The sequence below is a fragment of the Urocitellus parryii genome, chromosome 11 (genome assembly GCF_045843805.1).
Source record: "Urocitellus parryii isolate mUroPar1 chromosome 11, mUroPar1.hap1, whole genome shotgun sequence".
Taxonomy (NCBI): domain Eukaryota; kingdom Metazoa; phylum Chordata; class Mammalia; order Rodentia; family Sciuridae; genus Urocitellus; species Urocitellus parryii.
The window spans coordinates 66,402,615-66,429,954 of NC_135541.1; the positions used below are offsets into that span (position 1 = coordinate 66,402,615).

The following is a 27,340-nucleotide window of genomic DNA, read 5'->3' on the forward strand; positions in this document are numbered from 1 at the left end:
ATGGGATCATTAAAGAGTTCTGCCTTCATCTTGATCCTGTACCTTCTAGAAGGGACCCTGAGCAAGTCCCTCATTCAGCTGAACAATAATGGCTATGAGGGCATTGTCATTGCAATTGACCCCAATGTGCCTGAAGATGAAGCACTCATTCAACAAATAAAGGTAAGTTCAGATGGCAATTATCTGGGGTTTTTTTTTGGTAATTACTAATTAATAGTCTTTATCTCAAGCATAACATTGTGATAGAAGCTGAGTTCTCTCACTTCAGCTGTGTGACACTGGCAAGTTAGATTTTTGTATGAGTTTCAGCTTCTTCTGTAAAATGGAAATAATAACACTTGGATATTAAGATACTTGTAAGGGATGATGTGGATGTAAGGCATGTAACTCAGAAACATTGTTGGCACTTAATAAATCATGTCTGTTTTTACTGACTGTGAGTTATTTCACTGAAAATTATTTCACTTTACACTAAGGGTTAGCTAGCTACATTTGGCAGATAATGTAATTGCACAGAGGGTAGTTCTCTTGACTGATTTACCCCTGGGACACAGCAGACTCTCTTTTTATTCTCCTAAATGTAACCCCCTTCCCTGTGATGCTAAATACAAGCCCAGGATGCAAGCTGTGAACAACTCTGACCTTTTCAGTGGGAGGAAACCCTGCATTTTATCAGCCTCAAAAAAAGGGGCCTCTCAGGGTTGCTGAAGGGCAACACCTTACCTTGTTACCTCCTGTATGGGAAAAGGGAAGAAAAAAAATGCTTCCCATTCTGGCAGAGGTGCCTAAATCGCTGACAAATGGAGGAATTAGTGATGATCTCATGCCACAATGAGCAAAAAATAAAAGGGAAATGCCTTATAAAAGACCATCCTGGAATCTGGCTGCAGCACATCCAGAGGCAGTGTTGTGTAATGAGTAAGAGTGCTAGCCTGCAAAATGAGAACAATAATAAGTATCTCCCTGATAGAATTCCATGAGGATCCAATATAAAAATGCATGCAAGTAAAGGCAAGCTGAGAGAAGGGTGTATAGGAACTCTACAATTCTTTGGATGTCTTCTGCAGTCTGAAATTATCTCAACAGCTTAAAAACATAACTTCAAAATGCATAGTGCCTGGTACATAATAAGCACTCGATAAAGGGGACATGTAGCCATAAGTTACCAATCCCCTTTTATCTCTCTACATGGAAAGTTAATAATGCAAGGGCCCAGGGGGCCCTCCCCTAAAGATTTCTTGCTCCAAGCAGAAGTAAACCCAGAAAAGTGAAGTTTGGAAAGGGAAGCATCTCTGCTTACCAGGAGTTTGTGGGTAGAGTATTGCAGCATCAGGGAATGGGGAACAGAAGAATGGAAGGTGGAGGGGGCTCGTCATAAAGCTTGCCTAGTTAACCCAAATACCATCACACTGTCTTTGGTAAAGGAAATTCATACATTTTGAAATTTCTCAATAATCAGAAAACTTGTGTGAGTTGTTGATTTCCTGTGAATTTGGAAATGGCATCAGCAAAAAATGAAGAAGACACTTGAAAAAAAATGAACAAGGAAAAGCGTAGGAGGAAAATGTGTCCAATGTGTTTCTCTCTCTGGCCAGATGGCGGGTCAGGAATGTGCCAGGAGAATGCAGATCTTTAAGGACAATGGTATCTGTTGGATTTGAGCTCTTAAGTACTTTTACCTCGCTATCTTTGGGGGAAATGTACTTGTAACTACAGTTATTAAATAGGCTTTCTAGAATGAATACTAAACGGGTTGGGTGCGAGATAAGATGGCTTTCACCACTTCCTCCTCTGTGACAAGAACACATAAAGAGTTACGTGTAAAGATATGCCCAAAGTCCCTGAGTCATTAATAAAAGTGAATTCCTCCTCATTTGATGATTCAGATCTGCAGAGTTGAGGGACGTCACTTGGGCTTTGCAGTTTTCCCGCTTACCCCTCAATCTCTGCTTTAATAACCTTTCTGAGGGTGCCCTTTTGAGGACAGCCTCTAGGTCAACTTCTCTTTCCTTTTCTTCCTTCGTTCCTTCTTTCCTTCCTTCCTCCTTCCTACACTAAAGATTGAACCTCACGCATGCGGTCTACCACTGAATTGCCCTCTCCTCAGTCCTGAAGTCAGTTTTAAATACTTGGCTCTGCAGGATGGTCCTCAAAGCTTTTCCTTCACCTACAAGACCGGTAGAGGGCGCTGCCGCGTTCCACCCACAGTACCTGAACTCCTGCCCATGTGCATTGGAGAAGCCCTGAGAATAAGTCTCACAGATGGGGCAGAGTCAGGGAGATGCGTGCACACACACACACGCGAGACAACCCCAAATGGGAGTTATTTTGGAATCTCTTCAATGCAGAGGAGCCCAGGCACCACCTGTCTTGGCACAACTGTGCCAGTTTGCCACTCACCATGACCATTTCATTCATTTAGTCATTTGTTCATTCATTCAACAAATATTTACAGAGCATCTACATCACATCATGTAGTGAGAATCCAGTTGTTCACTACCCGTGTCCTTAAGGCTTTTTGGTCCATCCTGTAAGCCATTAGCCACCAACCTTCTCTCAGTCCCAGAGTTAAATATCTATTTGGATATGAAGTCACCTTCTCAAAATTCTGAACAGATGCCAAAAGTTTCTGTTAAGACATGAAAAGCAAGAGCATTTTCACTGCTTGGTCTTCCTCTTGGGAGACTGAAAGTTAACATTTCAAAAGACAAAGTGTAATGTAATACTCTAATATAATATAATGCTCAGGAAGTTTTACATACATATCTCAAGGTTTTGGTGATTTTTTACTCCATTTAAAAATTTTTGTACAATAACATGATGTTAAGCTATCTTAGCATTTGTTAAAAGTTAGGATTTTTAAAAGAGGAAAATATAAATTGTTAAAAATCCTTTTTTTTTTTTAACAACTGGCAAGACAACCATTATTCTTGTACCTGTTCAGGGGTAAGAAGTTAGGTTTTAAACCTAACTTCACCCATGTCTTAGTCTCATTTCATGGATTCTGATTTCCTTCACATGTACTAGCTGCTTCTTCCAGGTCCCTTTTTCTGGCTCCTACTCTGCTCATGTCTAAATGATGGAGTTCCCTTCTTTCCTCTGTTTATACTCTCAGTCCTAGCTGACCCAATGCCTTCTTTCCACAGCAATTGCTTATAAAACTCTCTCTGCCTTGTCGTAATGCATCTTAGGGAGCCTGCAGAAGCATCTAATGCTGCAGTTCTTAATAATGTTACATGTAATTTGAAAATAAGTAACAATGCCATTGTCTTATATCTCTAGTATTATACCAAAATAAATACTACTATAAAGGTTAGTATTAAATTTAGTTTAACTTAGTATTAAATTCACAAATTATTACAAGACTGAGCAGATGTTGAGGTTATATTCACTTGAGTTTTTCTCTATATTATTTGCTGTGAGATCTTGAGAATTACACTCTCTAATTCTGTTACTCTCCCAAAGATTTATTGATCCTCAAGTGATCAAATGAAATGAAACCAGTAGATGACATTTAATAAACACTTATTTGTGCCAAGTACACACTGTTCCTAGTGCTTCACATGTTTGATTTCATTTGTTCCTCACACCAACCTTATCAGGTAGTTACTGTAAAATCTTCCATTTTATAAATGGGGAAACTAAGGCTCAGGATTAGGAAGTGCCCAGTGTCCCTTAAGAAGTGGTTGACTTGGAATGGAACCACCATTTGACCCAGTCATCCCACTCCTAGGTTTATATCCAAAGGACTTAAAATCAGCCTACTACAGTGACACAGCCACATCAAAGTTTATAGCAGCTCAGTTCACAATAGCTAAACTGTGGAACCAACCTAGATGCCCTTCAACAGATAAATGGATAAAGAAACTGTGGCATATACACAATGGAATATTACTCAGCCTTAAAGAAGACTGAAATTATGGCATTTGCTGATAAATGGATGGAGCTGGAGAATATCTTGCTAAATGAAATAAGCCAATCCCAAAGAACCAAAGGCCAAATGTTTTCTCTGATAAGCAGATGCTAATTTTCTCTGATATTCTAATTCACAGTGAGGGGAGGGCTTGGGAAGAATAGAGGTACTTTGGATTAGACAAAGGAGAATGAAAGGAGGGGAGGGGTATTGGGATAGGAAGGAGAATAAATCGGACATTATTACCCTATGTGCATATGATTAATAGGACTGGTATAATTCTATGTACAACCAGAAGAATGAGAATTTATACTCCATTTATGTATGAAGTATAAAAATGAATTCTACTGTTATGTATAACTAATTAGAACAAATAAAAATATGTGTGTGTGTGTGTGTGTGTGTGTGTGTATGAATTGGTTGATCCAGGGTTAGCATTTGCCTCTAGAGTCTCCACTATTCACCATTGTACCATGACATGTGGCAAATGCTCAAAAAGTTTAGATGCTATTATTGAAAGATATTTCACATTTCCTCTTTCCATTTAGTCTTTTAAAAGGTAAAATACAGATGTAAATTTGAATGATTGGTAATTTAGTCTATTTTCAGCTGTAATTATTGTGTATGTGTTCTTTCTTCCCAGGACATGGTGACTCAGGCATCTCCATACCTGTTTGAAGCTACGGGGAAACGATTCTATTTCAAAAATGTTGCTATTTTGATTCCTGAAAACTGGAAGACAAAACCTGATTATGTGAGACCAAAACTGGAAACCTACAATAATGTGAGATTGTCAAGTTCTTCTTTTGAAAGTCAATTTTCTTCTGTAATTTAGATATTTAAAAATCAAAATCCTCTAGAATCAAGTGGATTATTCCAAAATTCTCCAACATGATAAGGTCAATTTCTTTGCTGAAAGGCAGCCATAATCAAAACCTCTTTTGAAATTTCAGGCTGATGTTCTGATTGCTGAACCTAATCCTCCGGGTAATGATAAACCATATACTGAGATGACAGGAGGGTGTGGAGAAAAGGGTGAAAGGATTCATTTCACTCCTGACTTCTTAGCAGGAAAGAAGTTGACTCAGTATGGACCACAAGGTATGGGTACAGATAAAATATTCTACTATATTACTCGTAATCTAATCATTATATTTTAAAAGTGGATAAACAATAGCATTATCTTTGTGAGTAGCTCACATAAGCCAAATTACACTACTATAAACTGACAAAGCATGTTTTTCCATGCGAAACAGGAATTCAGAACAGTGCATTTCTCAGACATAATTTATTTTTTACTATGTGTAAATTTAATGTTACAATTTTTTAAATTATTATACTACCAGGTAATAGCTGTAAAATAGTTTAATATGTAGTATGAAGTTTCTGTAGATCCAAGACTCAACCTGAATTAAACCTTCTTCCTGCAATTCATATAGCAGCCACCAGATGGCACATATCAACAGTACTCTCAGACTTTTATGTTTTCAAATATAACTAGATCTTCTCAAAATGCAGGTTCTTAAAAAAAAAAAAATGCAGGTCCTGATTTAGTGCACACGCAGAGGGATTCAGTAACATGCATTTTTTAACAGGCTCCCAGTGATGCTGCTGCTGCTGGTCTGTGTGCCACAATGAGTAGCAAAAAAGAATAAATACCCTTACAGTTCAGCTCTCAAAAGATAAAGAAAAAGCCTAATTTTCTTTTACAAAAGAAACTTTTAATCATTTCTTTATGAGCTATATAGAGCAGTCTTTGGAGGAAATATTAAAATAAGCAACAAAGTATTTATAATGTATGCTTTCCAAGTATAATCAATTTGTGATTTACTAAATGACTAGTATTATATATATATTTTTTAACCTCAAGTCTCCAGAATCGGCTTGATTTCCTTTACTTAGACAAAGAAGAGAAAACAAACAAAAGACTTTGGTGTTTCCATGCCCCTCCCCCCAAATACACTAGAGCACTTGTCAGAAAAGTGTCAAATGTATGTCTTTGTTGTTCTCTGTGTGCCCAGATTTGGCAGAGAAAAAGTCATATTGCCTGTTCTCACAAACGGGATTCCAGTGTGGGAAAATAGCAAGATTATGGAAGAATGACAATATAACAAGTGCCATAATTAGAATAATAAAAGAACAATGGTCTAGTCTGAGTATGTCCAGGAAGGCTCCCAGGTGGACAGAAGCTTGATTTTTAAAGAAGAACAGGAGGTATCCTGGCAGAAATAAGGAGAGGGATTCCAAGAAGAGAAAAACCTATAAGGCAGAGATGAGCAAGAACATGAGGTAGCCTGGAATGTAAAAGTTCAAGAATTTAGCACAGAGAATTTTGAAAATGGGTAGGGAACAATAGGAAATAAACTCTGGAGAGGAGCAAGGCCTAAATCCTTAGGAAAAGACAGGAAAGCAGTTTAGATTTCATGAAGAGCCAACTGACATTTACTAGGTCCCTGGTTAACATCTGATGACCCAAAATAAGTATTTGTAGTTTACAAAAATGTACACTTGTCATATTTGACCATTCTCAGGAAACCAAGTCTCTAATATAAAAAAGAAAAAAATATCACAAAGCATAAAACATTAGAAGACTAACTTTTCTTCCAGTGCGAGAAGGTTATGCTACACTGCTTATTGTACTCAGGTGTTTGAAATATTTTCTTACAGGTAGGGTTTTTGTCCATGAGTGGGCTCATCTACAATGGGGAGTATTTGAAGAATACAATGATAACCAGAAATTCTACTTATCCAACGGAAAACCGCAAGCAGTAAGGTACTAAAATGCAAACATTTTCCCCTAACTTGATTAATTTAAAAGTATCAGTCTTGTTTTCTATCTCTAATTCATTCTTAGTGCATTCTTTTTCATCTTTTTGTGAAACTACCACTTTGTTTATTTCACAAGTTCTTCATTTAATCGAGTTCTCTATTTTGCAACTAGAAATCATTGGCTTTTACTTAAGTGTATCAACTATCATATGTCTACAGTCACCATGTGAAATGTCTCCATTTTCCTGTCAGTGACATAAGAACTAATGGAGCTCTTTAAGGCAGAAAGATGTCTCTGTGGACTTTTGTTAGTATGAATGGGCCTGGTAGGGACTGTGGAACTTAGCGAAAAGACAATCCAAATAGTAAAGCAAGGGCTGGGATGTGGCTCAGCAGTGAAGCACTTGCCTAGCATGTTTGAGGCCCTGGGTTCAATACCCAGCACTAAAACAATACAGAAATAAGACAAAAACACCTTACAGTTTGAACTAAACTCTATGTAGTATCAGTAGAAAACAAACTGAATCACATTTAGAAAGTATGCTTGGCTGCCATGGTTTTATGGGGAAGTTCTTCTATACAGTTTCCCTATATATAAACTGCTTTAGTACAAACATAAATGATAGGGAACATGCCAATTTAAAGAGCTGTAATAATTCAGATACTAAAACCTGACAGATGAGTTGGAAAAAATTGTGTACACCTTTGTAGAAAGGCAGAGGCAAAGATTTTAAGTGAAAGGATAATAAGATCCAAGAACTGGTGGAATTAAAGGAATAGGAAACACACTAAGGCTCAACAGGATGCTTCCAACAATTCAGCAATGTTGTGAAATTAGGGAAGTAACTAGTGTAGTACCTAAAGTAAAGCTAAAATATAAATGATTATTCCAATAGATTCTCATAAAGCTACTTGATAAAATTTCACACTTATTCTTGAGTTAAACAGTAATAAACTCTTTTTAAAGAGCAAAAGTTGGTACAATATCCCTTTCACTTCTGCTGCCAGTCCTAGTCAGATGATGGCTCTTTTAGGAGATGTACTCAGCTTTGGTTGGTTTACAGATTTTATTTATTTATTTATTTTGTGTGTGTTGGGGGGTGTGGTACTAGAGATTAAACCCAGGGCTTCATAATGTTCAGTGAACATGCTAACACTGAGCTAGATCCTCAGCACCTCATTCACAATCTTGATTTGATACAGTCATTTCCACCTGGAGCAGGTGGTGTGGTGTAAAGGCTCAGAACTCAGGCTTGATCCCCCCCACACACACACACACTTCTCCCGCATGAGCATTACTGTTCCCTACTTTTCTTTTTCATTACTACAGTCAAGCTCTATGGGCATGAGCTTTCTATTGTTTCCCTCATTCTTGGGAACCCTTCAGCCATAAATGAACACTAGGTACATTGCTGATTCCTAGAACCATGCGTGGTCTATCAGATTCCTTCAGCATATACCTTTGGCACTACACACACCACAGCCTGCGATGATCATACGTTGGTCTGACCTTTCAAATCCCAGCCAATAGGCACCATTCCAAACCTGATGTCTGCCTTTCCTGTTTCCCTTTGCTAAGCTTCTAGAAGGTTGGACACCATATCTTCCTTTGAGAGAAAGTCTGATTAGTATCTATTCCTTTATGAGATATTACAGAAATATCTACATATCAGCATGTTCTTCATTCCAAATGGCATACAAATGGCTATGTATGCTACATTAGTAAAGTGGACATGATTGGCATGTCCTCTTCAAAAGAAATTTCCATATATTAATAATACATATTGCTCCTTATCTTCCTAACTTTTAAATTATTTTTAAAGCCTAGGAAAAAACACAAAAATGACAATACTTTGCAGAACAGAAGATTACTTCCTTAACATGATACAGAACATCTATGAAAATCAACAATCTATAGTATATTTAATTGAGAAACACTTCCTAGGAATAGGATAAGGATGGCCATTATAATCATAGTTATCTAAATTTGTTTAGGAAGGTGTAGCCAAGGCAACAACATAAATCTGGGGAGGTACAAAAAAAGGGATACCAGAAAGAGAGAAAATTGCTTTTTCTGCAGGCGATATGTGGCCCACTTAGATAAATAATGGAATATATTTATATATTGTTATCGAAATATAATGAGTTCAAAAATATAATGGAAAAAATACTCCAGTCAGCATAGCAATTCAATAGGAAAAAATCTTAAGAAATCTGGAAGATATATTTGAAGAAAACTATAAAATCATTCTAAAGGATTTAAAAGAAAACCAAGATAAATTGACTTTTAATATATGAATTTCAACCAAAATTGATATATAGGTTTTATGAAACTCTCATCTAAAGACCATTCTTTATTACCTCACTTTAAAATCCTGTGGTCCATTCAATTAATATCATCTCTGAAAAAGAATCATAATAAAGGGGACTTTTACTTACCAAACTTGAAAGTATACTATAAAACTACACTAATTAAACAATGTGGACAGACAAGCATTTGTTTATATAATAATTAACTATTTAATATACTTTGAATTACCAATCTAGAAGGAAAGTTAGTATTTCTTAAAATGCCAGAAAAATATTAACTATGGAATAAAAATTAACAGAGACTCTTCCAATTGGATAGACTCATTAAGTATAAAATAATCATAATGCAAACCATAAGCCTATGAATAAACTGCAAATCTCTATGTAATGAAGGCCTTTCTGTGCATTTAAGAATTGGGAAAAGACATAACTAAAAGAACAATAAATACTAATTAATTTAAAATTTTGCTGTACACAAACCGAACATAAATTGGAACAAGTAAAAATAGAAAGAAGTTTGAAAAGAAATTTCAAAACATGTCTTTTGAAGCTTACTATTATAACACATTAAGAACTTTGGGAATTCAGTGAAACCTAACAGAAAAATTGGCAAAAGAGAAGAATATATAATTCACAAAAGAAGAAATAAAAATGGCTAATAAACATATAAAATGTTTATACTTACTAGCATCAAAGACATGAAAGTTGGACAAAGATGAGATTCATCTATTACCTAGTAAGTTACTATCACAGCATCGGAGAGCTCCCATGGATAGTTGTTAGAGGCAAAAATTGGAGCAACTTTCTGGCAAGTAATTTGAGAGATACTTATCAATTTTCTAAATTTTTTCTTGACCCAGCAATTTCATACTTAAAAATTCATTTAAGGAAATGATAGAACAAGTCATATCAATTTTAAAACATTCAAATTTTTGGATCTGACAATTCAACTCTGGAAGTCAATCATGTGGCAAACTTGGAAATATAGTCAAAAGTTTATGTGAAATTTTGTTTACTAATTCTTTCTTTTTAGTACTGACAAACTAGGGGATAAACAAAATTAAATAAATTAGCTTGAATTTATATTATAGTACCAAAAGATGATATTATTAAAATCACATTTTGAAAGAATATTAAAATTGTTATTAAAAGTTTAAATATGCTAGCATACTCAGGTTTCTGAAAGCATAAAACAACACTGTGTGTGCAATCTAATGCTAATACGCAGAGCAAAAAATACTTCCATATGTTAACAGTAGTTTATTTCTGATGGTGAGAACTTTTTTCTTTTATTCTTTATATTTGTGATTTTCCAAATATTCTGTAATATTCATGTATTGCTTATACTCAAAAACATAATTAAAAAGTAAGATCTAGGAGGAAAACATTCCATTCATAACACCAATCATCAAACATACAGTATAAAAAGTTTAAATATCCATGAATATACAAGAACCATGCAAAAACAATGTGGAAAAATGAGAAAAAATAAATTAACAAACAGGAAATTTCAGCAAGTCTTTTGGGGAAAACAAAGAGGGTTCCTGATTTTCTAGGAATGAGAATAGATGAAAAGGTACCTAAGTACTTTGATCCTTTCTAATACAGCATCCATAAACTACACTTAGCTTTTCACTGCATAAAAATAAAATCTTCTTTTTCTACTTTTTTAGTGGAAATAAATATTGATATTGTTTTGGGAGGCCCTCAGATTCTTTCTGAAAAACATAAATGACTGATGAAAATTGAATAATTTTGCTATGTAAGGGCATCTTTCTTGGATGATGAGAGCAAATCATAGACAAGGCGATTTGTCAGAAACTGAACACAGAGTATAATGCTTTGGAATATTTTATTTCCTAAACATCTAACTTCAACACATTTTCAGATGTTCAGCAGCTATTACTGGTACCCATGGAGTTCCAAAGTGCCAGGGAGGAAGTTGTATCACCAAACCTTGCAGAATCGACAAATTAACAGGATTGTATGAACAAAACTGTGAGTTCATACCCAAAACGCAACAGACTGAGAAGGCTTCCATAATGTTCCAACAAAGTATTGGTTCCGTAAGTACCTTATTTTCAATTTTTTCCCCACATTTATGAATTTAGAGATTTTTGCCCCCACCCCAAGCAGGTGCTCCAAGAAGATTAAGTGTAGGGAAAATTTTAGGGAAACCATCAGGTTTAGGGAAAAATCACCTGATTCTCTTTGGGACTAGCTGCGAAGACATATTCAGGGGTAAAATCACAGCGTCTCCCTCACTGCTTCCTGTGTCCATTCTTTCTTCTCCACCATCTCTCTCCTACTAGCTTTTATTTTAAGGATTTAGAATGACTTCAAGTGTCCTTAACGGCATACAAACACAAAAATTCTTAGTTATATAAGGCATTTACCTAGGGAGATTAGGCAGTTAATAGTAATATAAACAGTAATTATTTTTATTTCCATATTTTTATTGGTACAGTATAAACCAAAATATTGATAGGATTTATTGTTACCTATTCATACAAGCACACAATATAACAATATAATTTGGCCAATATTACTCCCCAGCATTTTCCTCCTCCTTCTCTCTCTCCCTCCCACACTTTGGCCTCTTTCCTCTACTAATATCCCTTTGATTTTTAGGAGGTCCACTCCCCATACCTTTATTTTCCGTTTTCCTCTCCAGCTTCCACATATGAGAGAAAACATATAAGTCTTAACCTTCTGAGTTTGACTTGATGTGTTTTCAGTACTCAAACTTACATTGAGCTTTTGTTATTTGTCAGACACTGAGCCAGAATTTTGAGAAAGTGAAATTTAATTAGACCTGTTTCTTCCTTAGATAAATGCGCTATAATGTTAAAGGGTACTTGCTGAGGTTTCTACATTGTCTTGTAAGGCCACAAAGGGTTAAGTGGAAATTCTCTAGGGAAGGACAGAAAATTAAAAAAACATTTAGAAACCTCTAGCTAAAAATAAAGGTACAATTTACAATGCAGAAGATTGAGAAGGAACTTCTTGACAAAGTACCACAAGCAAAGGCATAAGTCTGGCAAGTTTAGAAACTAATAGGCTATAGTGGGAAAAATTAGAGACCTAGAAGAACACATAGAATGAGGATGGAGAGTGAGGCAGCAATCTAAATCGCAGAGATTGCTATTTGCTATGTGAAGGAGTCCAGTTGATAGTTGTGTGAGCAACAGTGAATCTCAAAAGGGTATTATATACAAGGGTAAGAGGAAAGAGGCTGCTATGGGTAGACCAGTTGTAGGGAAAACAAATGGAAAAGACAGATAGGAGATAGCAGTAGTTTGAGGGAGGAACGGTAAGGGTTTGGATGTTAGAGATTCCACTGGAAAAGAAGATGAACTGGAGAGCGAAATGTATTATTCTTGGTTATCCTGTAGGGGGGAACAGATAAGAACACTCCCAGTTTCCTGATTTGAGTGATTGGGTGCATTGCTGGTGACATTAAGTTAGGAAACATATGAGGAATGGTAATAATGCTGGAGAAAAGTGATGAGGGAATTTATAAACACATGGAGTGTGAGGAGCCAGTGAGACATCCAAGGAGATTTTAGAGCTGGAATATTGGGTGTTGAAGGTTGGAATGCATGGTGCTGGTAAGTGAGGTGGTGCAAGCTTGGAGAGATAAGATGGCATCAGGAGATATACCAAACTTGAGGAGTAGAAAGGAAGACACTTAGAGCAGGTAAGTGTGTGCTGAGGAGCATTGAGGGTCCAATGAGGTGAAAGATATGGTTTGAAACAGGAACTCTGACTTACAGCTCTGATTCCTTAGCAGTGCTCTACAAGAAGTGGAGCCAAGGTTCCAGGTGAGCAGGGCAGGCTGGGGAGAAAGGCAGGGGATTTACATTATTAAACATCTTAACAAATACTTAACTATTGTCTACATCATTTTATTGACAATTTCAGGTGGTTGAATTCTGTACAGAAAAAAACCACAACTCAGAAGCTCCAAACTCGCAAAACCAAAAATGCAATCTCCGAAGCACATGGGAAGTGATCCGTGAGTCTGAGGACTTTAAGAAAACCACTCCTATGACAACACAGCCACCTAATCCCACTTTCTCACTGCTACAGATTGGAAAACGAATTGTGTGTTTAGTCCTTGATAAGTCTGGAAGCATGGCGGTATGGTCACCAAGTCTTGGTTTGGTTGCTAGTTATAGATAGGGGTACAACATGATCTAGACCACAACTGGGAACTGACTGGGATGAATACATTGCCAGGGTCAGAGCAATTACAATAGCAGCTCAGCCATCAGAAATGCCCACCTATACAGTGATCTGGCATTAACTGTCTCATTTTCTAAATTGTTTTCAGCTAATAAGCCAAGATCTGATAAATCATAACATAAGCGTAACTTTTTTTTTTGTTTGTTTCACTGACAATACATAGGTCTATCGGTCTATAAGTTCCTATATAGGACTTATCTAGAACTATTATTAAAGTATTGTACTTTAATGATTGTGTATTCTAGGTTTACTTTTGGAATTTTAGTCCTAAATTTATATCCAAAGATGCTGCTAAATGGAAAAAACTTCCAGTATGACATGCCTCAAGTTATCTCCTTGTCAGTTACTGTGCATTGAGCCAGTCACTTCCAGAAACCCTCTAGCCTGTTGTTGTTAGTCTTTTCCTCTAACCCCAACCTGACTGCTCTTCTTCTGTTTGTCCACTCAGAATGCTAACCGCCTTAACCGGATGAATCAAGCAGGGAACCTTTTCCTGCTGCACACCGTGGAACAGGGCTCCTGGGTTGGGATGGTGATGTTCGACAGTGTCGCCTATGTACAAAGTGAACTCAGACAGATTAACAGTGACGCCGACAGGGATGTTCTCACTAGAAGCTTACCCAGAGTACCTTCAGGAGGGACATCCATCTGCTCTGGGCTTCGATCGGCATTTACTGTGAGACATGTTCCCCTATAGCAGTTTGCCAATGTTTGCCATTTTTGTTCCTAAGAAATTTCCATACACACCGACTGTCTAATTGATTTAGACAACCAAGGACAAAGTAATAGTTCAAATGATGCAAAGAAAAAGGCCTCCAAAGCTATTATTAACTAATTCATTCATGCGTTTGTACTTTTCTGCAAGTATACCTCATTCAAAATATTCAAAGTGTGCATTCTACATGCCAAATATTTTCTTGGCTCTAAGAAAATATGAAGGCCAAACAGAGAGCATACCTCCTTACAATCTTATTGGGGAAGATGTATTAACCATATAGTAACATGAATGAATGTATACTCATAAACTGTAATTAGTGCTATGAAGGAAAGGGACATAAGGATCTTAAAGAGTTATCTTTTATTGGGAAAAAAAAAAGCTACCAAAATGTTGAAATTCCAAGGCAACTGAACTCTCCAAACTTTGGGAGACATGGGATGACCTTTTAAGAAAGAAAATAATTTGTTGAATCAGGAGGCCTTGGGAACCATAAGTACGATTGTATCGGGGTCATAGCTAAAGATCTTGTCTGACTATCTGACCACATCACCCCTCACTTACATAACAATGTATCCCCATTTTCAATGAAATTATGTAAAACTTCCTGAGAGTTTTCGTGATAAAACTCCAACCTCCCTTTCCAGGCTGAAGCACTGGGGACTTTCTTCCTGGTATCCCTTGTTTAAGCAAATTGAGTCAGCTCACTTCAAAGCATCTGGATGTTTGCCAGGCTGCCTCCTCAAGCACAGTACTTTCTCTTCCCTTCCTTGCCCATTGATCACATTCATTCTTCAAAGAATAGATACCACCTACTTCTTGACATCATTCCTGATCCTCTCAACTGTCTAGGAATCTCTCTTTCTGAATCCTATAGCTCTTAAAAAAAAACCCCAAACCTCTTCAGATTTCTAGGCTCTTCTGTCTTATAACTAATTATGTGTTTCAATCAAACAAAACTTCTTTAGGAATAAGAGTTATCATTTTACCTCTCAGGCTTCTGGCCCAATGTCAGAATGTTCTTGGTAAATAAATTGAGTTATTTGATGCCCTAACACCACCTGATGCTTAATTGTACTAAATATCCTATATTTATTGAGGGGCTATTTAGCTACATAAAACAAAGAACAGAAGGCTGAACAAGGTGGGCTGGCCTAAGGTCACACAACCTCACAGCACCTTAGTGGGTCTGCTTTCTGCCTGCTCATTGGGCACAACACACATATTTGATGCATTTTGGGCCTGTTTCAGCTCTCCAAGTAGCAGCAGAAATGTGTAGTTTCCAGCTTACATAGTTTGATGTGGACACTGGACTGAACCAATTTCTCAGTGTTGTCTGTCCCTCTGGTTCTTTTATTCCACTCTGAAGTACTTTCTTAAAAGTACTTTTAATCACAAATTTAGCAGCAAATTCCTCTTCCAGACCAGGCATATGGATACCATATGGTTCTGTTACCTCTGTCACTCAAGCAAAGGAGCAAGTGAGGTAGGAGCACTGACCAATGGAATCACTGTGAGCTGCACTGAACTCCTGCTATATGAAACCCTGGGGAGATGACTCATGCCAGATGGAGTGGTAGTGATGAGAAAATTTTCCATTTAGATGAGTGAGGGAGAGTGTGAGATCCAACTGGAGTCTAGAATGTTCCTCTTCCCCAGTGGAATCTGAACATGGGGTGGAGGAGCTTATGTGACTTCAGGGTAATAAGATGAAGGGTCTTGGGTTCTGCACTGTCCTCCAGATCTGTGCTGGTCCCCACAGCAGGACCCTGGTCAGGCCTGTCATGGGCTCCTTGCAGTGGTATCTGTATGGTTATAGGACTTTGCTTTGTTCTCTAGGCTGTGTCCTCCATCTAGCTCCAACCAGGTTGTGCATTCCTCAGCCACATGGCAGGACTACCTGTTCTCACCTGCTGACTCAAGTCTATTGCCTTCCATCTTCCCTGTGGGAGATGTGAGAACTTCTTTCTGTTTTCTAGGATACACAGCAATTATGAGGAGGGAGACAAGGAAATCCAAATTAGGCCATATTTTTTTTAGCTTCCCAGGCCCTGCCCTCTACCTGCTCCTTGGACACAACACACATATTTGATACATATTGGAGCTGTTCCAGCTCTTCAAATGGCAACAGAAATGTGTAGTTTGAACAGACCAAGGCCATGATGACAACTGGCAGGTTCTCTGCTCTGCCTCCCCCACATGGCACTGCCACAGTTCTGCTCTCTTCCCATGTTATCAGCTGCCTTCTTTGGTTGCTTCCTCAGAGTTCAAATAAGGAGTGGGCACAAGCCTCCTCTGCCCTTAACTTTCCTTCCAACCTACTTATAACACTTTCTCATTCTGAGATTTGTCCAGAGAGGGAGGTTGCCAAGCCTAAGCTTGATTGTTTGTTTCCTCTGATTCTGAGTCTCTCTCTCAACTCATTCTCATTTAGGGGAAGAGTGGATTCTTGCCTTTATATGTTTAAATGGATCACAAATTCTGTATGTAATTTTCCTCCCATCTTAGTCTTATTCAACCTTGGTATGAGTTTCTCTGTCTCTCTCTGTCTCTCTGTCTCTCTGTCTCTCTCTCTCTCTCTCTCTCTCTCTCTCTCTCTCTCTATATATATATATATATATATATATATATATATATATATATATATATATATATCTGAGTCTAGCAGGGATATTTGAAATATAGGTGTCATAGAAAAACTTGGAATTGGGGATTCATAGGAACAAAATGTTTTGCTTTAATAAGAAGGGCTACTAAAATTTTTAATTACTCCTATGATATGAGTAATGACCAATCAGAACCAATGCCAGCCATAAATAGCTGATATTGTTTGGTGAATATCATACAAGCTAAAAATCTTCCCTGTGTCCAATATCCCTAAATAGAACCCCCACTTATTAGGATGTTTTCTAAAGGTGTCTAGGATCTTCTGGAAGCCTGTCAAAGAGAGCCCTGGCAAAGAAAATAAGAAAAACCTTTGCTGTATCCCTAGCACCATCCACCCCTAGAACTGCCCTGCATCCCCCAGCACTCCTCTCTGTGAGTTGCTGCTCTAAAATTATACCATTGCAAAACAGATTCATGGATGATCCCAGATACTTTTGTTTATTTCCTCTGGAATTTCTCCTCTTGTTCCATAAAAGTGCAGTTTTCATAAACACCCTGGTCACCGGAAGTCTGCAAATGCATGCCCTGAAATATGTCTTTAGGTGATTAGGAAGAAATACTCCACAGATGGAACTGAAATCGTGCTGCTGACTGACGGGGAGGACAACACTATAAGCAGCTGCTTTGATGAGGTGAAGCAAAGTGGAGCCATCATCCATACAGTTGCCCTGGGGCCCTCTGCAGCTAAAGAACTAGAGGATCTGTCCAAAATGACAGGTGAGGGATGACCTGCTGAGGCCCACCAGACTGTGAGCTCCAGTGAACTGGGGAGTCAGGGGAAGGTGGGATGAGGTGAGATGGGGTAATCTTCTTGGCCAGCTAGCTGCTCTTCCTTCAGATGGCCATTAGAACTGACTCCACCCCGGTATTTTAGAGCCTTGGTTCTAGGATTAGAGAATTCTGGAGAAGATGGGACCAGCACAGCACCAAGTAAGGACTCAGGACTCTCTTCCCAGGCATCTTATAAGAATTAGTAGAAATCTACCAGTTGGCAAATTTCCACTTGGTAGCAGGCCAAGAGACCCAGGGGAGACAGGTGACAAGCTACTACATACTACCATGATACAAGTGCTATATTAACAAAAGGAAGTATGATAAAGGGGCTGGGGTTGTAGCTTACCTTGCACACGTGAGGCACTAGATTCAATCCTCAGTACCACATAAAAATAAATTAATTAATTAAACTTATTTTGTCCATCCACAACTAAAAATATTTTTTTTAAAAAAAAAGTATGATGAAGCACACAAATATAGAGTATTTAACTTTACCTGAGAAAGAAGGGCCAGAGAAAGAAGGGAAAACAGCAGGGGAAGGGCAAAGAGTCTGGTGAACAATAAAGGTTACTCTGAAAATGTAGCAGACAATGCAGTTTCTCCATGAAACATTAATGTATTGTATATCTAACTCCCATACGCAAACAGATGGTTCAAATAGACCCCATAAGTCCCTGGCTTCTTTAGCTGAGCAGGTGAGCACAATGTTTTTCTTCTTCTTTTACTTAGTGATAGTATTAGGGAAATAAATTATTAAACTAATCTTCCTTCTGGGGCAACTAAAATGTTGGACCATTCAAGCCTAATACTACCTGTCCTGAGCTGGGTTTCCTATGAGCAGAGCCTGAGACAGGGATTTGGGTGGATAGGATTTGTAGAGGAACAGCTCTCAGGGAAAACAAAGTGAGGAAACAAGACAAAGGGGCAAGTGGCTGAGCATGGATGCAGACTTATAACCTAGCTAAAGGCTGACCCCTGATGGGGCTCTGGATCAGGAACTGCATCACAGAGTTGGTCCCACCAGGAGGCCAGAGGGCTGCCTTTTGTATTGCTGTGTCCAACAGCCACTGGCTGTGAACTGTTAGGGCAGGACAGAGGGGAGAGTCTTTTTCTTTTCTAACTAGGATGACCTTTTTTGGTAAAGTGGTTCTCGGAAAAGGAGACAACCATAGCTGTTAGTAGTGAACACTCAGAACAACAGGAAGAGATGCATTCGCCTAGATAAGGAGATATGTGTGGGACATCAAAAGCATTTCCAATATATTTTCTTTAACTTTGGGTGTCATTTAAATAGTTTAAAAATAATTTCACATCAACTTATCATAGTTACATTTATCCTCAAGAGCCCAAGACTGACAGGTCTAGTATCTAATCTTATTTTTCTGTATAGCCTACTTTTCTGAAACTGCCCTTTGTCTACTGTTATGTATTGCTATTGCCACTTCTTTCCTGATTTTGATGAAAACTCTAAAGCTAAGTTTGTTCGAATTATTTATCAAATAAGATTCAGTCCGTCAACTTGGAATAAGGCTTAATCAATGCTCTCATGTGAAAGTAAAAATGCAGACAGTACGATGTTACTTAGGCCTCCCTTCATGGTTGAATTGCAGATAGTTGAGGTAGTCAGATGACAGAGATGTTGCTAAAGCTATTATTTTACTAGGGTTAAAAAATCAGTATCAACTTCTAAGTTAATCTGGGCATATATTTGATGTTGAACTATTTTTATTTTAATAATAATACAATGGAATATTTACTTTAGGTATTCTTCTTTCTGAACAACAGTTAAAATATTGTAAATACTTGTTTTCTGGAAAATAACTTATGATGGTGTGATTGTGTTTTAGGAGGTTTACAGATGTATGCTTCAGATGAAGGTCAGAACAACGGCCTCATGGACGCTTTCGGGACCCTTTCATCAGGAAACGGAGCTCCTTCTCAGCGCTCCATCCAGGTTGGAGTTCTTTCTTTTTTTGTTTTTTCATTTTTAGACATAATCGTAGCCAAGATGGAGACTTTAATATTTAAAATTTTTAAGTTCTACATTTCTCTATTTGTTAATTAAAATTAAATTAGAAGATTCAGCCTGGTATTAGATATTATTCCTAAAGTATAAAACTACTCATCTAAACAGGCAATTAGTGTTTAGTTGTTTGGAAACAAAACTAAGTGACTCCTTCATAGAAACCAGCAATATAAAATGTATGGGTCCAGAATTTTTTTAAAAAAATACATCTGCTAACAAACACACAGCAGTAAAATTGGCTGAGAATTTTCTTTAGAGTAGAATGTCTCAATTATGAATTTTCTGGGACAAGTGTCCAGGGGATTACTTGTTCTATTTTTCCACTACCTCAAATCCCTAATGTTGGCCAGGATTTTCATATAATGGAGAGAAAGCACTTTTCAGGGTGGAAAGCCTGTGCTGTCCATGCAGACACTGGAACCTCCACCCAGTCTGCCATTAACTGACCAGGGCCAAGAACTGCACCTCTCTAGGTATAGACTAGAAAACCTCCATGGGCCCATTTGTTTCTAAAATTTCAAGACCAAATTATCTTTTGAAAGTTCTTAAGAATATTTTTAAAAAGGTCAAGTATTTTAAAGTGCTCTTTTCTAGTAGATGTAGAAATTACATGAATCTTTAAACTAGAAAAAGTAAGTGATTAGCACACACCCTGGTGTGAATTATAACTTTTATAAATTTATAAAGTTTGGGTAAAGATAAAGAAATACTATAATATCAAAGCCTAAACTGACAGCTTTCAAAACAACAGGGTTTCAGGTCTGCTAATGTAGCATTTGTTCCATCCAGGAAGACAATAATTATATCTATCCAAGTTAACCTATGCCAGAGTTCAGAAAATTAAATGCAAGGGCTTGGTTTGGAAAAGAAAGCAATGAATCTTATAAAAGTAATTTACACCAATGAAAGGATAAGCTCACAGGCAGTTTCTATGAATTATTTTTGTATTTAAGAAACCTAACAGGGAAAGAGAAATGAATAGGACTGGTTTATCAACTTGTCATAAGAACGTATCTAAGAGCCCTTCACATCCAAGAAACTAGAAAACCTGGCCCCATGACCAGGCTACTCTTGTCTTCTAAGAGGTGTCCCCACAGGGAGATTAATACCTAGAAGACAATCCCCCACATCACATTTCCTCCAGAAGACTTGTAATCCTTTCCCACTTCAGTCCCCGAACTGAGGCCCCTCTGTTCTACTTCAAATTCACCTTGGCTTCACAGGCACTGCAATGATGCTTAACCTAGCAATCTATCCATGAATAAGAAATAAGTCACGGTCCTCTTAAGGATTTATAGACAGGAGTTAAATGTACTAGTAACTATGAAGTAGAGTACTACGATGTGATGAACATCAAAGGACTGATAGAAATGATCCAATGGGAGTGCACAGGAAGTTAAGGTGATTCACATCCAATAAATGAGATGGATGTCAGAGAGATCTTCACTGAGAGGGTGATATTTGAACTGAATTTGGAAGGATAGATAAGGATCACACAAGTGGAGAGGAATGCAAAGTCTTCAAAGGAAAGCAAAAGTCATAAAGTCAGGGATTTGGGAGGGAAATAGTCTTGTCTGGGTAGGGGAAATACAATTGTGGAAGCTAAGGCTAGCAAAGTAATTTAGAACTGGATTATTATAATCCTAAACAGCAAAAGGACTGAGGACTCAGGCATCACCAAAGACTTTTTAATGGGCACTTGGGAGTGTGGGCAGAGTGGAAAATTCCTGAGATCTGTGTTCCCCAGAAAGTAAAAGTTGTTTTTCTTAACAGCTGGAGAGTAAGGGATTAACCCTCCAGAACAATAATCAGTGGATGAATGGCACGGTAATAGTGGACAGCACAGTGGGAAAGGACACTTTCTTTCTTGTCACCTGGACAAAACAGCCTCCCCAAATCCTTCTTTGGGATCCCAGTGGAAAGTTAAAAGGTGGCTTTGTAGTGGATGCAGCTCTCAGAATGGCCTCCCTCCAAATCCCAGGCACCGCCAAGGTATGGAGTCAGCTTTATTCCCTCTCGAAATTTGACAAGATAAAACAAAGCTATTACTGAATAACTGCAGCTTTTTAATGTTTGTGGTTGCCAAAAGGACAGTCAGTATTGAATCAAGAAAACAATGAAAAATTTCTATCCAGTGAAAATCACTTAGTCTGCTAGCAGGTCAAGGAAAAGGAAGTTGGTGATGTTTGGCCAGATGCTGAATGGAGAACATTCAAATTATACAGCAGTCCAGATGCAAAGTGATTGTTGGAGCTTTGAAATCATGACAACTTTCTTCTACCTCAGAAACTCATCTCTTGAAAAACCAAGGCAATGATAAATGAGGACACAGCTTTCAGCCCTCATTTTCCCCAAACAGGATTTTCTTGACAAGAGGAACCATGTAATAAGTTCAGACACACTGCAGGTTGTCTTGGCTGACAATATCTAAGGTGCCCACATCTTCTCAGACATGCTTGTGACACGCTTGTATCAGAAAGGCTTTTCCTATAGGTAACACTCAAGCCAAGTCTTTGTCACCCATGTTGCTCACTGAAAATGTCTGCATCTGTTTTTGTCAGGTTGGGACTTGGAGATACAGTCTGCAAGCAAGCTCACAAACTCTGACTCTGACTGTCACCTCCCGTGCATCAAGTGCTACGGTCCCTCCAATTACAGTGATAACCAAAATGAACCAGGACACAGGCAAATTCCCCAACCCCATGAGAGTTTTTGCAAAAGTTCATCAAGGAACCTTACCAATTCTTAGGGCCAATGTCACAGCCCTGATTGAATCAGCAAATGGGAAAACAGTTACCTTGGAATTACTGGACAATGGAGCAGGTAACCACCCCAAAGTTGGAAAATATATCTTTTTATTTTCAAGAAACAACCAGGGAATTACAGGAGGCATGGTCTGGTAAGAACTGTTAGAAGCAGAGAGCCCAGCACTGGGGGTCTGTTTGAAAGAATTCCTTGCCTCCCCATAATTCCCCTATTCTAAAATGTTGGAAAACATAAAGAAGCGCCTACTTTTAGCTTCTGCAAAGCCAAAGTGCTCAATAGACTCAGAGACTCTAGAGAGTTGTCAGACCCCCAAACTAAGGAAAGGAGATAAATTAATAGCTATTTTATGTTTCTTTCTTTCTGTTTGTCTACCTGTCTCCCTCCCTGCCCACACACACAAAGGCATATATACAAGTATATACAAATACACAAATGAAGATATATCAATAGATATATCTTCACTTCACCACACACATTTTAGATATTATTATCATCCTTACAATACAGGTGAAGATAAAGATACTTCCACATTTAGAAATCAGCAGAGATGGATTTCAGGTCATTCTCTGTGATTCCTATAACCATGCAAGTTGTACGTTAGCTTGTCCCTAGAGAAGGGAGAGATATTCTGTATTTCTTTTTTGAAGAAACATGTCTGCTTACTATGATGAAACTATACTTATTAGAATGAATTCTGCAAATGAATTTCCCACCTAAATCTACCTTGGGGAGAAGTCATGAGTTTTATTAAGTAATTATTTCACACTTTTTACTCACACATGATTTACAGCAATTCAGTTTGGTTCAGCAGCAATTCAATTTGGTTTAACACATACTGAGTAACTAGCTTGTGCTATGTTGAGTGTAACAGAGACACATGATACAATGTATGATTTCAAAAAGAAAGAACAATTCAGGGACAGAGGTGTACATAACAAAACCATACAAACACATGTGCACACAGGTACACATGTGAACATCAAACATGTACAGTGGTAAAAGCAGTAGGCCTCATCCTTCATATACAAATCTTAAGTTCTCTTGGAGATAATGCTGAATTTCCCTCTGCTTTGAAAAATTTTAACCCACACGTGAACTGAAAATATACAAATGCTCACCTTTAGGATATTCATTAATTCCTCTGTTTCCCTGTCAAGGGGCTGATGCTACTAAGAATGATGGTATCTACTCAAGGTACTTTACAAATTATGATGCAAATGGAAGATATAGTGTAAAAATATGGGTCCTGGGAGGAATTACTGCAGCCAAACAGAGGGCAATTCCTCATCAGAATGGAGCCAAGTACATACCTGGCTGGATTGAGAATGGTAGGTAATCTGTAGTAGCACATCTCACTTGGGTAAAAGGCTTGGGGTCAAGAGGAAATCATTAAACCTGTGAAGCAGAATAATGCCAGATTAACTCAGGGTTTCTCAGTTTTGGCTTGATTGACATCCTGGGCCAGATAATCCTTTGTTGGGCATTGTCTTGTGCATTGTGTGGTGTTTAGCAGCATCCTTGGCCTCCACCCACTAGGTGTCAGTAAAATCAGGACAATCATCATTGTTCTCCAAGGGGACAAAATAGCCTCAGGTTGAAAACCACTAGATGTAACACTGCTTTTGATTGCTTTGGTTCAAATTTCAGTCCTGTGCCAAATAAAGTATAAATTTTCTCTGTGCTTCACTTTTCTCTGTTGTAAACAGATAGTAATGGTAACTGCATCAGATAATGGTAATGAGGAATAAATAAGGAAATAAACCTAATGTGCTATTGCTAGTAAATAGTTAAGTGTTTGTGTTTTATTATTTTTCAAGATAAATTTTTAAAAACATTTCCTAAGAAAGCCCTTTTGTTTGACATTAGTGTTCCCATAAAATTTAAAAAAAAGAAGTATAGTTCAGGGCTTGTTGTGTACATCAGTATCACAACCATAAGCCCATATTTCTCCTCCTACCCACTGCTCATATCAGGAGCAGGGAGAAGAGTAGATAAATCTGACACTGGGCAGCACACTGGGAAAATCATATCCTTGAAACAGTCCCACACCACTATGGGTTACACACACTTGCCCCAAATAAGAGTCGGGATGGGGACCAAGACGGAGTCTAATGGCTTTTAGGACTTGCTTTCCACCCATGTCCACTGAGCTCTGGGCAGGCCTTTTCCTGACACCTATATGGAGGAAGGAGAACAGCTTCTCCAAGAAGCTTCCATGCCTCTTTTATTAGGTGTGTGCATAGTGAAGGGGGTCCTAGGATATGTGATATTCTTTTGGCAAAGTGATTTTATAGGGAAAATATGCTTTGAAAGATACCATTGCTTCCAAGGTTCTTTCATAGATTTCTACCTATATTATTCATGTTTTCCCTTCTTTTTGAGTTAGGGGAAGAAGACAAGAGGAGATGGGTTTAGTGGCTATTTCTAGACTTATCATAGTATTTTACTCACATCAATATATTTCATTCTCCTGAGTATTCCTTTCACAGATGGGGAAACAGAGGTTAGAGAGGTTATGGCTCAAATAAGTAACAGTGATAATGCCTGTTGTGGCACTGGGAAGCAATCTTCTTCTCTCTATCCCTTAATAAGACTCAATACCAAGAACAAGTCTCTATTGGTGAATCAAATACTTATTTGAATCTGCCAAAGGATCTAAATTGTCTTTTCTCAAGACTCAGTAATGGGTATGAAGATAAATCTGTTTTTATAGGTAAAATTTTTGAGGACTAAAGAAGTGGAGTTTGAGAGAAAGTAAATTCTGAGTAATAGCATGTTAAAATGTAGGAATGTTTGTATTGAAAAGAGAGTTTGAGAACCCCTTTGACTGAGCAGATGGGTAGTTTTTAATCCCAGGGTTACTTTTATACAATAAAAAGAATGTGAAAGAAATTGGGATTGTTAAAGAATAAGGTTGCCAGGCATTCATTGAGAAAATTAAGAGCCTTTCAAAGCATAAAATGTGGAATTCCTAATATAAAACATTTCATGAAATACTATATTAAATAAGAAAGATAAAATACAGATATGGAGAAAGTAAAAGAAAATGCCTAGAACCTAGGCAATTCTTAAAGGCCTGGATGATCCATTACCATATAAAGGGGAAAGATTATGAAGCTCATAGTATTGCCTAGGTAAAAGAGATGTCCTAAAGTAGTTAGTTTTAAGACAGAGTTATTTAAACTGACCTTGTGCTAGGGTAAGATCAGGATGGACAGAAAATTGGAAAAAAGAGACAGTTTAAGGACTAATGTTATTAAAATAAATGCTAAAAGATTACTGCAGTACATATCCAGGAAATATCTGTGAGATAAAGAAATGTGATTCTCTCTTTGCTTTGTTCTCTCTTATGCATCCTAATTTGGAGTCTTGTGACCACACACTGAAAGTGAATATTGTGTATGAGAGGAAAGAAGGGTAAAGGAAGAGCAGGAAGAGGGTAATCCTGTAAGCAAGGAGAGGGAGTGATGTTGCTTCCCATAATTTGAGTAATTTTTTAAATACAGGTCAAATAAAATGGAATATACCACAAGCTGAAATTAGTGACAATACTTCTCAAGAGGAGCAAGTGTGTTTCAGCAGAACATCTTCAGGAGGTTCATTTGTGGTTTCCAATGTCCCAAGTGGTTCCATTCCTGACCTCTTCCCACCTTGTCAAGTCACTGACCTGAAGGCAGAAATCCAAGAGGGCAGTCTCATTAACCTGACTTGGACGGCTCCTGGGGGTGATTACGATCAGGGACAAGGTAAGCTGAACATGAGGTGGACCCTGAAAAGGACTTGACCAGACAAGCTGAGGTACAGAAGGAGGGGATGAAGGCAAGTGTATTGGGATGCAGAAGGGGGCAGCAGAAGATTGGGGGATTTCGAATGTCCTCTGAAATGAAAGGTAAAGATTTTCAACAAGTGGTTTAAATTTTTGAAAAGCTGAGTTTAGTCATTACTCAGTCATTTAATAATGATATTAAATCTAAAAAGAAGTGGTGCTTTTATCAATAAATAGGAGTATGTTTTAATTCATTTTCAGGAAGTTTGCCAGCTAAAAAAAGATATGCAATTGTGTAACTTCTAGCAGAGTTGCCAAGTTTCTGTTGTATTTTGAAGGATGCAAAAAATGCCCACACCAAATTATCTAAACATAAAAGTTTCAGCCAAGAAAGGCAAACTTTGTATTGTTTTGTTTTTTTTCCCCTCTGAAAACTTGCCAAACTATCTCTTAAGAAACCCCATTTTCAGTAGTGATTCCTGGAGAAGGACTAGGATTAGAGCATAAATATCTATGGAGTAGAACTGTCCTTTGGAAGAAATCTCAAGTCCTACCCAACTTTGCCTCTCAAAGTGTGAGCTGTGGATTGTAGCATGGGCATCACAGGGACACTTGTTAGAAATATAGAGTCTCAAGTTCTGTCCCAGACTTAATGAACCAGAATCTGCATTTTAAGATCCCTCGGTGATTTATATGCACATTGACATCTGAGAAGCATTGGTATCAAAAACCCCACTATAAATGCTAAAACAATAAGCAATAATTAAACAGCTGCTTCTCTCAGCCAAGCCTTAGGCCTAGAAAGGCTCACCAAGGTTTAAAGCCATGACCAATCCAATTTTATATTTATTACTTTGTCAAGATATACAAACAAGAATGTAAAAGGGATATTAACCCTGGTAAATATAGACCATTGGTCTATATTTATTCATGGAACTTTTGGGGATGGTGATAGAATTTCTAGATCTGAGAATTACAAGTCACATCCTCTTTCTCTTTTTCTTTTTAGCTCACAAGTATATCATTCGAATAAGTTCAAGTATTCTTGACCTCAGAGACAATTTCAGTGTTTCAGTTCAAGTGAACACTACTCATCTCATTCCAAAGGAGGCCAACTCAGAAGAAGTCTTTGTCTTCAAACTGGAAAATAACACTTTTGAAAATGGCACGGATCTCTTCATTGCTATTCAGGCCGTTGATGAGGCTAATCTTAAATCTGAAATATCCAACATTGCACGAGTATCTTTGTTTATTCCTCCTCAACCTGAAGATACTTCTACTCCTTATCCTAGTATTACTACCAATAGTACCATTTGTGGCTTTCACATTTTAAAAATTATGTGGAAGTGGATAGGGGAATTGCAAATGTCCTTAGCCTTGAATTGA

At 37.8% G+C, this 27,340-nt stretch overlaps 1 protein-coding gene across 1 annotated transcript; it reads left to right on the plus strand.

Annotated features, from left to right (window-relative positions):
• On the plus strand, positions 1-27,340 carry Clca1 (chloride channel accessory 1). Its single transcript, XM_026406169.2, has 14 exons — positions 1-162; positions 4,557-4,697; positions 4,867-5,014; positions 6,581-6,686; positions 10,881-11,058; positions 12,917-13,135; positions 13,689-13,916; positions 17,165-17,339; positions 19,244-19,350; positions 21,196-21,414; positions 21,984-22,245; positions 23,346-23,516; positions 25,695-25,934; positions 26,964-27,340. The coding sequence occupies exons 1-14, from the start codon at positions 1-3 to the stop codon at positions 27,338-27,340; spliced, it is 2,733 nt and encodes a 910-aa protein (XP_026261954.2).